At 39.0% G+C, this 12167-nt stretch overlaps 1 protein-coding gene across 3 annotated transcripts in view; it reads right to left on the bottom strand.

Annotated features, from left to right (window-relative positions):
• Positions 1-12167, bottom strand: part of pitpnm3 (PITPNM family member 3) — a 161381-nt gene that overhangs the window by 91457 nt on the left and 57757 nt on the right. For 2 of the 3 annotated variants that reach the window (XM_088345163.1, XM_088345165.1), the window contains one exon: positions 6529-6636. In XM_088345163.1, coding sequence (XP_088201289.1) covers positions 6529-6636 — 108 coding nt within the window. The remainder of the gene's footprint in view (positions 1-6528; positions 6637-12167) is intronic. The other variant, XM_088345164.1, reaches the window with a different exon arrangement.

Here is a 12167-nt window from a genome sequence, read left to right as displayed (position 1 = left end):
CCTAAAAGCAAGTATAAATTTAACTTACGTGCGTATATATGCATGCAAAAATCAAACTGGAAACATAAAATTGCCTTCATTACGACATTATTATATAAAGCGTTATAAACGAGCACAATAATCTGATTAACAGGAAGATTTGTATCATCTAGCGCCTCCTAGTGGTGAAAACTGCATATTATTAAGCTCCTCCTAATGGTAAAAAAAACAACATTAATTTAAAAAATATTAATATTGATTTAAAAAAAATAAGCAAAATACATGAACTATTGTCTCACCTAGAGGAAGCTGACATAATTCTAGGCCATTTTGCTGCTACGGGTACCCGTAACTCTTTATGAAAATCATCGAGGGACCGTTTAAATGATACAAACAATGCCACCGAATATTGGGGATTTTTTTTTTCATATGACTGTAACATAATTTAAAGAAAGAACACTTTTACTTATTATGTTTGGATTTAATCCATTACAAAATTCATAATTAATCAAAATTCATTCTGCATCAAAATACAAGTCATGTTTATCTGTATACAAATGGCTTGCTTGTTTTATTGTTGCTTTATTGTTGTTAGTTACTCTATGTCAGACATGTCCAAAGTCCGGCCCGCGGGCCAAATGCGGCCCGTGGTCAATTTTCATCCGTCATTTTAGGAAATTGGGGGGCCTCACATACTAATTTGCTGTTCCTATTTGAGCCTCCAAATGGCAGCACTTAGAACACACAGGTAACAGCGCTGCTGCTCAATTTATTACCGGTACATAATTCTAGGCGTTATTGATTTTATGACGGGTTAGCATCATCAACCTTAATTTTAGTCGTCCTCATCTCAAATTCAGATTATCCATGGCTTAATCTTTCAATGAACAGTTGTTTCGATCACATAGGAACGCTGCAATGAACTGCTAATTTGAGCGCTTATATCGAAGCCTATATTGGAGATTTTGGATGAATGTCTGAGGTTTGAAATCCTACTCGTATTTTAACATTTAGCGTTCATTTTACACCACTTATCACTTCAACTTTTTACAATGCCATACATCACAGAAACACACATCAGGGTTTGTACTTTGATGAACATTTTCAGTTGCAGGCAGTTCTTCCCATTACAATAAGAACTGGGAAACACTACCTAATTTTTTTGCAATAAATATTCATAATATACATATACATTTCATAGTGCCCTGTTTAGGTGTAGCATGCACCAGTCCTTTTGGGCGTGACCAATGGGGGGGTGATGACGCTTCATAGGACGATGTCATACAAACTAATCCCGGCTGTTGTTGTTGTTGTTGTTGTTGAGTCACTCAAGGCGCCTAAGGATAATCCTCAGTAGCGCTAGACTCGCTTGTAGGAGGCTCCGTAGTTCTCCAAAGGAGAATCCCAGCTGGCGGTGGTATCGGGCAGACTGGAGTGCAGGGTACCGCAGCCAGAGATGCTCGGCCGATTCTTCGTCCTCACCGCAGAGACGGCACCGATCGTCTTCGCATTTCCCCGTCAAATGTTACGAATCCAAATCAACCCACTCAGACTTGCGCCGTGGGAGGCGCCCTTTTTCAATGATCGGAGCTGCATCGCCCGGCTGTTGTTAATTTCAGGGGAAGAAGAAATTCAATTGATAGATCCGACAGCGCTTGTTCTCAGCGAATCAGAACGTGAGGATGATGACAGCAGGTGGCTGCCGATTGAGGTTGTCCATTTTTGTATCCTATGTGCACCACATGCTTGTACAGTGGTACCTCTATTTACGAATTTATTTTGTTCCGGGGGTAGCTTTGTAACCCGAAACATTTGTAAGTAGTGTTTTGTGAGTCTGGGGCACTTGAAACGTTGATCCGGGGTATACAGAATGATTGGGATGGGTTCATTTTCCTCAGCCGAAAAATAATTTGGAAAAGTGTTTGAAATGGATAAAGGCATGCGGGTGCCCTTACATTCAACGCAACGTGAAGATGATAAAGTTATTTGTTCTACAGTAAGTGTTTTATTTTTCATAAATTGAAGTTCACACTGATGTTGGGTTGGTTACAACACAGCACCCTATCAGCCTCTCAGCATGGCGTGTAGCTCCTCCCTGCTACAATAAACGGTATATTACCATGAAACAGACTACTTGAGTCCCCTTAAAAAATTCAGGAACAGGTTCCTTCTGTCATAGGTTATGGACTTATGAAGTTATCTGCAAAGACAGCTTAAAGAAAACTTTGCTTCTTTTATAGCAATGGATGCACCAAGAAATAAGAGTAAGGTGACATATCTAAAACTCATTTAGGTCTGTTGGAAGGGAAAACAATAAAGTGTTCAGACTTGTGTATTCGTAGTACAGCAAATTCACCTAACATGCGAAAGCTCCCTGGTTCGAAACGGGGTGGAAACATAGCATGTTGGCCTGGAGAGAGATGGGTGCCACCAGGCTGTACTTGCCCAAGACACACCACAGGAAATGGTGCACCTGCAACCCCTAGTGGTTAAGGGATCCTACCAACCGACCAACTCTGATTTACATTTGCAGTAAGAGTCAGTCAGAGCTGACAAATCTGAATCTAAGTGAAATTGATTCAGGGCTAAAGACTTCCTCATAGATCGCCAACAAGGTTATTAGGGTCTTATCACTCTATATATAATAATTGAGACACTTTTCTAGTGTCTTTCGAAATAGGTTTGCATATCAAGGAAGAAATTATATGGCTAGGCTATCAGGAATAACGACTAAAGAGTCACTCGCTGTTGTTTCGGCCTATTTGGTCCGTGTGTGATACATGGATATCGTAACTATGGTGGCCGTGGCTTAGCGCTCTCTGTCGGATCTATCAATTTCAAAGTGAAGGCAGCAGAAATCAGTGTCTGCGTCATTTTTAAAAAACCTTGTTGAGAGCATACAAACAATTTCAAGCATTTACAAGCATTTCACCCAAAACTCTTTTCAATCCTTTAAAACACAACATTAAAATTCAAGCATTTTCAAAGGTTACAGGCACATATACCAACCCTGACCCATAAACTACTTACTGAGCCAGAGTTGCATTATTCAACGCCACACACTACTCTTACATTTACTATGCTTTGTTACTAGCTGTGACATTTGACAAATTTTAATAGAATGAGACAAAAGGCTTAAGTGTGAACATGGTTATGATTATTATTAATGGCTACACATTCCTCACAGCAATGGATCAAATTCTTGGGTGGCTACAGAGGCAGTTTGAGTATTCTATTAAAAATCCGAAACCCTTTGCATAAATCTACATAAAACCTTGCTAATTTATGAACGCCGAGCATACAAATGAAACTTTCCCATTGTGTCAGCGGCACATCAAATGCGCCGCTCGGGATGGCCGAGATTTGCCTGAATGGATTTTACATTAGCTTGCTACGTTAGGGATTAATACCTTACGCCAAGAATTTTCCACATTTGTCCCGTACATGAGAGAGCAGAAATTGTACTGAGATTAAGCACAGAATGCAGTATCCAATAAGCGTGTAGCGGATCGATTCAAACATTGATATTATTGATACTATGCAAATACTTGGATCAGATCAATACTATTGTACTGGGATGGATTCTTCACCCTTACACAAATGTCCTCACAGCGCTGTATATAGTGCAGCCCTTCTCTCTCTCTCTCTCTCTCTCTCTCTCTCCTTGAGCCCTCAGCCACTCTCTAAGTTCTACCTGTTTGTGTAACTGACGGTAACAGTTTTAGCAACTCTCCCTACCTGGCCTGCTGCTGCAACCTGCTTGCCAGGCAAAAGTAAGGGCCCTTATCAGAAGCTAAATATGACAGATACCAACGGGAAGCGGAGCATGGTGAAAACCTTTTTTTTAACAACAGAAAATGCCAGTAGTTATTTGAGCGGTAAAGTGGCAACGGGCTTTAACCAAAGATATAAACCTTTACATTACTGTTCCTGAACAAAAACCTGTAAATGTGTCGTCACTGTGGCAACAGAGCCAAATGGGCTTGTTTGTTACATTGTTGAATTGTTGGTTTGACACTCGACTTTTGCTCCATAACAGTTATAGTAGTTGACAAATTTTGTTTTGTATACATTTAAAGGTTTTTAGATCCTATTGTCTATTGCACTTTCTGACAATATTTTCCAAATATTGTGCAACGGAAGGTATAGTTGACATTATATTTGTATTTCTGTTACATTGCTGCTTTTTTATTTGGCGCGCTTGGCTATTTTTCTGAAATAGTTGCAATGGAAATATTTATAATTATTTTCTATACTTTTAACTTTCAATTGTAGTTATTCATTAAAAATAAAACATCTTTATTGCCTAAAATCTTTGGTCTGTGTTTATCGTAAATATAAAACTGACTCAAGGGGGAGGGTTTAATTGTTCAATGATCGAGACATTTCCAAGCAAAAACATCCAGGATAGGATCAGTACTACAATGTAATTACTTGGATTGGCTTGATACTAAAATACACAGTATTGCCCACTCCTGGTATTCAAGGTACTATTTATTTTGTAGACAACAATTCTCCATTTGGGATCATGGAAAAGCAACCTCACTCAATTCCCAGTAAACAATCATACAATTGTGATGATAATAAGGTTCCATGTTCAGTTGAAGTGAAATGATGGCTTCCTTCTATTCACTCACCGCTGCAGTTTTGAGCATTTTCAGTCGGCTAGTAGCGAGCGACCCGCGTTATCGCACCAGCGGCAGCGATTGAAGCCCACAGACGGCGAGATCAAGAAAGAAAAAGCGCTGTGAGGCTCAAACAGATTGCATATTTTGCATGTCATCATCTGTGCTTCCTCCCATCCCTCCAACATGTTCATCTCAGCCTCACCACTCCTTATTCCAAAGCGGCAAAGAATCAGCTCTTGCCGAGAGAATATGACCTCCTTTATCATAGTTTTTTATTGTTCTTTTTCTCGTTGATATGAGGCCGTGACATTTGCAATACTGCCTGTGGTATTCAAATGAAGGGGTGGCGTCGCGGTATTTTGGCATTTTCAGCGGTGAACAGAAAACCTTGGTGGGGGAGAGGAAATTATTTCCACGCATATTAATGGGGGGAAACATTCATATTAGTAGTACGCTGTTTAATATGTTGTACCCCGATGTTGTGTGAGATAAACCTCTGATAACACCAAACCTATCATGGTTATAGTTAAGAAATTGAGTCAATATATGTATATATATATATATATATATATATATATATATATATATATATATATATATATATATATATATATATATATATATATATATATATCCATGTCCCCTTCCTGCCCTGTAAACAGCTTACTGTTTTGTATTGCTACGAAGACCTATCATTATTCACGATAGATAGATAGATAGATAGATAGATAGATAGATAGTTAGATAGTTAGATAGATAGATAGATAGATAGATAGATAGATAGATAGATAGATAGATAGATAGATAGATAGATAGATAGATAGATAGATAGATAGATAGATAGATAGACAGACAGACAGACAGACAGACAGACAGACAGACAGACAGACAGACAGACAGACAGACAGACAGATAGATAGATAGATAGATAGATAGATAGATAGATAGATAGATAGATAGATAGATAGATAGATAGATAGATAGATAGATAGATAGATAGATAGATAGATAGATAGATAGATAGATAGATAGATAGATAGATAGATAGATAGATAGATAGATAGATAGATAGATAGATAGATAGATAGATACTTTATTCATCCCCGCAGGGAAATTCAATGGATACCACAAAAGATATGCAGTAAAGTTAGCAAGGAGAAAAGAAGAGGAAAATACTTTCTCTGGCCATCAAAACAAAGCAAGAGATAATAAAGAGGTATGAAAACATACACCGCCGTGCAGGATGTGTTCAAAGACGACAAGGAGGAGGATGCAGATACAATTCCATCAGCCAAAATGAAAGACATTTTGGCAAAATTCCCCGTATTCTTAACATTTGTGGAAAGGAATCACCCAGAAAAAATGTTGACAGGTCAGGCTATCGCTCATTATGATGACGTCTGCCCCACGCATTTCCGAGGGATTGTCAAAATCCAGCAAAAACAGACTTCTTTGAAACCGTTTTTTTTTTTTTTTTTTTCAAGAAATGCTGCTAAGGACGGGTAAACAAAGAGGCCAGTGAAAAGGTTATTATTTCCTTTATTCTTTGTTTGTTTTACATTATGTGCCTCTTGTCTTATGTTTATTGTGCAGTCATCTAACTTACGTTCTGATGCTCTTTTATGATTTATTACAAGATAATACTTTTGCTGGGCTTGGAACGGATTAGTGCATTTACATTACAAAAGCATCTCTATATACAAATGTTTCAGGTTACAAAGCTACTCCCAGAACAAATATGATGTATTGGTGAAGTAGAATGTGGCGCACAATTACCCCAACATTAGAAATAGTCCCAAACAATAGTAGGTTTGTTATTTTTGGGGCAATTAAAATTCCCCCCTTTACTGGTAAGGATGAACAGAATTTTTGGTGCTTAAGTTTATCAAGCCATTGTCTGTGTGGCATTTTGTGTGCATACCATGAGACGGGTCTATGTGTCCCAGTGTCTCGATCTGCTCCACCAGGTCGTTGGAGTTCCACTGACTCATGCCCAGCAACATGGCATTTTTGCCTTCCATCACATCTGCTGAAGCACAAAAGCATACAATACAATAAAAACACATAAAAGTATATATGACAGCAAGAAAACTTTAGGAAAAAGAATAGTTTTTTTCGATAGAAAAACCTGAAAAATGTTCTCTTTTGTAGCTGATTAACATTGTTCAAACATTTAAGACAACTATGTAGTCTCTGAACAAGGTTTGATTTTAATGTTTTTTATTATTTGCGTGAATAAATGTTAGACACCAATAATAACGGCGCTACTGCTAATGCGAATAAATACCTGTGGCATTAGCATTTACAGCTAACAACTGTGTAACCCAAGATAGCATGAGTAGCTTCCTTCCGTGACAGAAACATTGACGGCTGTTTTTTTTTATTTGCATGATTAAACATTAGGCACCATAGCTAATGGCGCTAGCTGCAAATTCTAGCCGACCGTGTCTGTGACATTAGCCTTTACATCCGGGGTTGGGAATGTATGGCTTGGAGAAAGAATTATACTAATGCAAATTTCATCTATAGTGTTCCAATTCTAAAAAAAATTGAGTCGAGTCTCGTGCACGCATAACCGATGTAGAGCTATCTCTGTCAATCGTTCGGTCATGGTGTCACACCAACATAACCCGTTATGGCTGTACATTGCTAAGGCATCCTTTTTATAAAAGTTCAATAAACAATTTAGGTTAACTGTTGAAACACATAAAGATGAAAACCCACAGAAAAACTGCAAACACCCAGAAACGCCAACAAACGCACGAGAGCAATTTAATTGGGTGGGCTGTAGTGGGGGGATCTATGCACACGGCGCACTTCTCTCTTCCCAGCAAGGTCTGCATCAAAAGTAAACACGTCAGTATCATCATTTTCAGTATTCTATGACATTTTTAATAAAAAAAGAACTCTGTTTGCACCTGTTTGTCTTCAAATCATAAACTTTGAAAAAAATGAAGGTCGAAATGAGCCTCAACAATCTTAGGTAATTGTGGGAGGGAGACAATTCTAAAGTAGTGTATTTTTATATATGGGACACAGGCTCTGGCATATGTCTTATTTCAAAAATTTTATAAAATCATCTAACGTCACACAGTGAAATAAAATTCAGAAAAAAAAATTACATTCTGTCTGGAGAGTGGGTTTGGCGATTTCTTGAAATTTGTCTTGAGATATATGGCTTGGCTTTCTCAATTAATATATAAACAAACAAATCAAAATCTGAGTAAAAAATGTTCCAGACCCCTGCTTTACAGCTAGCGGCTGCTTACCACAAGATATCATACATAGCTAACTTCCGTGACAAAGGTATTGGTGGTGTAGAGTATTCAAAATTTGGTCAGAATCTCGTTTTGCAAGGTCAGAAAATGATCCAACAATGTCAAAACTCATGAAGTAAACACCTGTACTGTGTTTTAAGTCAATCACATAGATATGTTATCTGACTGATACTGCTGGAATTTGAGGTTGGGAAGGGCGGGCTATGGCTTCATTTGCGCATCAAAGGTTGCTGTAACCACTTTACCACAGGGGGGGCACCCCTCCCAGGAGAGAGCTGAGAGCTAGTACACGTCTCACCTCGCAACGGTAGTTTGATTTTGGCCAGCCACAAGGCAAGAGGGATGTCCTAACAGGAAAAAGCTGGACCAAGGCCCTGGACGGTTCTGGCCAGGTCTCAGCTCAACAGCAGCAGGCTATTCTTGCTAGGTCGGCAGCCAAGCTTAATCAAGCTAGTGGCCAAACCAAGGGGACAAAGCCAGGGACCTCATTGAAACCTCAATCCACCAGCAGTCAACCTTTCTTTCAACACTCTGCATCCTGTGGTCATCGACCTAACCGGCTCTCAAGCCTACCAGGATTCCTCATCGCTCTACAGCCGAAAACAGAAAGACTGGGCCTTCATCTTCATCGACGCATATATTTGCAGAACATATCGCTGTTGCTAGGTATTGGTGTGACCAAAAATAGGGAACTCTATCAAAATACAATAATGTAATAATCCAGCCAATGTTGTTGTCTAACCAAATAGTCCCAGTTAAAGTTCTCAACTTCTATTTTTGTTTTATTTTCTTGTCATTGTTTTGTGTTCTATTCAAGCTTCTTCAGTAGATGATTAGTAAAAGAAAAGTCCATAAATCCAAAAGTGTGTGTGTCTTGATTAAAGTATATTGAACAATCAATAAGGTAAAAAGAATACACCTAGAGTGTGTGTAGCCACCTTCAGAATAAGAAAAACAATCAAGATTTTTCATCCGTTTTCCTGACATAATTTGGTGCTCCAAAAAGGCGAGATAAGTTTTGAAAAGAATAAACTCGGCTCTTTAATTTAATTGGTCAATACATTTTTTGTTAGAGTAATTTATTTAATACCCATTTTCGCTACAGTGGCTAAATGCTTAAAGGTAGGGTGCGTAGTTTGAGGTGGCCTTAAAAAGTTAAAGGTTGTTTTTTTCCATGAGGTATGTGTTAACAATACCCAACTGAGTTTAAAGAACCCTAGCTTTATTGTCTATTGCGCATTAGTGTATTAGTGCATCAGTGTAAGCCTATGCTTTTGCCAAGTCATGATACAAACACACTTTGTAAACAGACAGGATGCAGCAATGGAGCTCACTTTTGGAACGCGGACAAAACAAGCGCGATACTTTGGTGAATTTGGTGAGTGATATGCATAAAGTCAAAAGTAATACGCAATGTCCCTTTAAATGAACAGTGTGTAATATTTAGTTCCTCCTAGTGGGACAAAAAACAAACATTGATTTGAATATTGGGCAAAAATACATGAACTATCATAACAATGTAATCTTTTTAATAAAAAAAAAAAATAGGTTGAGAAATTCGTATTTATTTTACACTGTGGAATCCCAATTACGTCCCCGCTATACTGCCACGCTGTGCCATGAGACAACACAGTGCCATCTAGTGGTCAAATTGTAAACATTGGGGCTTTAAGTCCTTCAAAATCCAAAATCTTCCTATAACTTACCCTCTAAACTATTGTGAGTATTATGTCCACCATTTTTTATTTTTTGATTTGATGCAATTTTGTTGCTATGTAACAGAGTTTTTGATAAATAAGCACATGGTAATGTGTGAAGGTATCTCAGGGGGCTTTACTTGCAAGGCTTTAGATGTATGAAAACCAAATAAGAACTTTACACAAGGAAATATGTGAGTCATAGGAAAAAGCAAAGAGTTCACACTATAAACTGCTAGCTATAGTCTATATTATATATTTGAAATTCATGACTCTGCCCCATGCAGTCCAAATTCAGGTCAAGGTCAGAGTTCCGGTTTCTGAAACGTTAATAAAAGATGTTGCATTCATGTCACTCGCCACAATAATACGGTAGCCGCATTCTTCCTCACTCTACTCAGTGGCAAGAAGAAACACTGAAGAGAAATGTACTCAAAATAGGATGCAAGACGTCGGTTGCTCCTGAAGCATAAATTCCGGACTACAGAGGGCCAAGGCTTAAACAGCCGTAAGAATGAACCCATTTACGTGTATTTCTTACATTTAAAGGAAAAATACCAGGGAAATGTCTAGTACAAAAAAGGAACACATTGGGCCTCGATTAAGACACTTGTTTACGGAGTGTGTCCGAACGTGGCCAATCAAGCTCAGTAGTCATTATTTCTCAGTTTGGTATGAACATTTAAGCAGAAAATAAAACACATTTTTAAAACTCAATGTATTGCACCGACTTAAATTCACAACCACGTACAATCACAAAAGCCTGTAGACATGCAGAGCCATTGGACTGATTTTAAGCTCTCCCATCCCTTGCGCATATGACAAAGTAATAGTGAGGAGAACAAGTGTCACTACTACATAAAAAAATATTACACATAAATGCTCAAAAAGTTCCCTCACAAATAGTGTCAGCTGATGGAATATTTTAGTGTGCCAGCAGTGTCACGATCCTGTCAGTTGCCCGCTGATTGCCCTCACCTGCGCTCACTCCTTCAGCCCCAGCCGCCACTCGTTTCCTAATTGTCCATATTCAAGCGCTTCCTTTCCAGTCACTCTTTGTCAGTCCTTCAGCAAGCCTCAGCACATGCAAGGCAAGCACTTTTGACTCTGGCTCCCGTTTTGATTCCCACCTGTTTCTGCATACTGCGACCTGCCTGCCCACCTCGTTTTCCTGCCTGATTCCTTCCCCTGATTCCTGCTATCGATCCCCTGGCCCTGGCCTCCCGATCTTCTCCGGTTCCCTGACTTGCTTCCAATCCCCGACCATGCTTCGTTCTCCTAACCCGGCTACCCGACTTGTTCCGATCCAAGATTCATTCTCCTGTACCGGCTATCCCACTTGCTCCGATCCACGATCACGCTCTGCTCTCCAGCCCCGGCTATCTGTCTCGCCAACTGTCACTGGCCACGAGGGCTTCCTGTTCCACCTGCCCAGCAAGCACCTGATCGCTGTTTTTTTCTTTCTCCCTGATCCCCCCGATCCCTTAATAAAGTGTTGTGTGAAACGTTACGCATTTGGGTCCACTTTTTTTTCTGGTCATGAAAAGCAGGTGATTATCACTGGGTAGTTTTTGCCTATCCAGCCGAAAACTCTGACATATCGGTCCGATAACAGTCAGCTCGAGAAATGTTGTGTACCCCTCCTTAGTTAGTATCTAGTGTCGACATGTATAATGATTTTTATGTAGTACGGTGTGTTTAAATATATTCGCTAACCTTTGAGATGTGAATAATACACAAAGTACATGATTAAGCTAATTCAGTTTATAAGTACAGTGGAAGATCATAATATTTATTCTTCAAAATCTGAATGAGAAATTCAAAAGCACAGGCTTATGGGAAAGATTTCACAAACGTTCAATATTAGACGCAACATATGTCAAGTCCGACTCCTGCCAAACAAACTGAGGCATATCTTGGGTAACAAATTACGATTTTTTTCTTCTTTTCATATCAAAATTTTCTGCTTGAGAGTTAGTACAGGGAAATACATTTACTGTACTTATTAGAATAATTTTTATTAATATTCAAAGAATATCAACCTTTTTGAAACTCCCTGTAAAATCAATACATGTTTTCTTCTCCATGACACTGTCATGTGCGCAAGGGATTGGAGAGCTTAAGATCAGTCACATGGCTCTGTATGTCTACAGGCTGTTGTGATTGTTGTATTTCATTTTTCCATTTATTCTTAATGTCATATTTCATATTTCAAGAATAATCCCATCACAGAATAAACAAATGACGTCAAAAGAAAAAGGGATGACAGGCTGAAGCCAAAGGTTTGTACATGCTTCTGAATTATAGTGCGTGCATTGCATTGAGTTCCGCTTTTATAATGTTTTGGATGCACTCCTGCATATATGTCAATACCAATTTAATTAATATTGACTGCTGCGTTGGTTGACTCAGATTGGTAGCTGCGGACACAGTTCCCAAACGAGTGTCTTAATCTGGGAACAATGTATTTCTTTTCTGTACTAGACAATTCCCTGCTGATTTTCTTTTAAATGTGAGAAATGGAAGTGAATGAGTAACACATGCCGGGAAGCACCGCCGGGTCGACGCGGGTGGGGAGACCGACG

This window comes from Urocampus carinirostris, chromosome 10 (assembly GCF_059441175.1).
Source record: "Urocampus carinirostris isolate Australia breed hairy pipefish chromosome 10, RoL_Ucar_1.0, whole genome shotgun sequence".
NCBI classification, from domain to species: Eukaryota; Metazoa; Chordata; class Actinopteri; order Syngnathiformes; family Syngnathidae; genus Urocampus; species Urocampus carinirostris.
The sequence above is the reverse complement of the archived record's forward strand: the minus strand, read 5'-3'. Positions and strand labels throughout refer to the sequence as shown.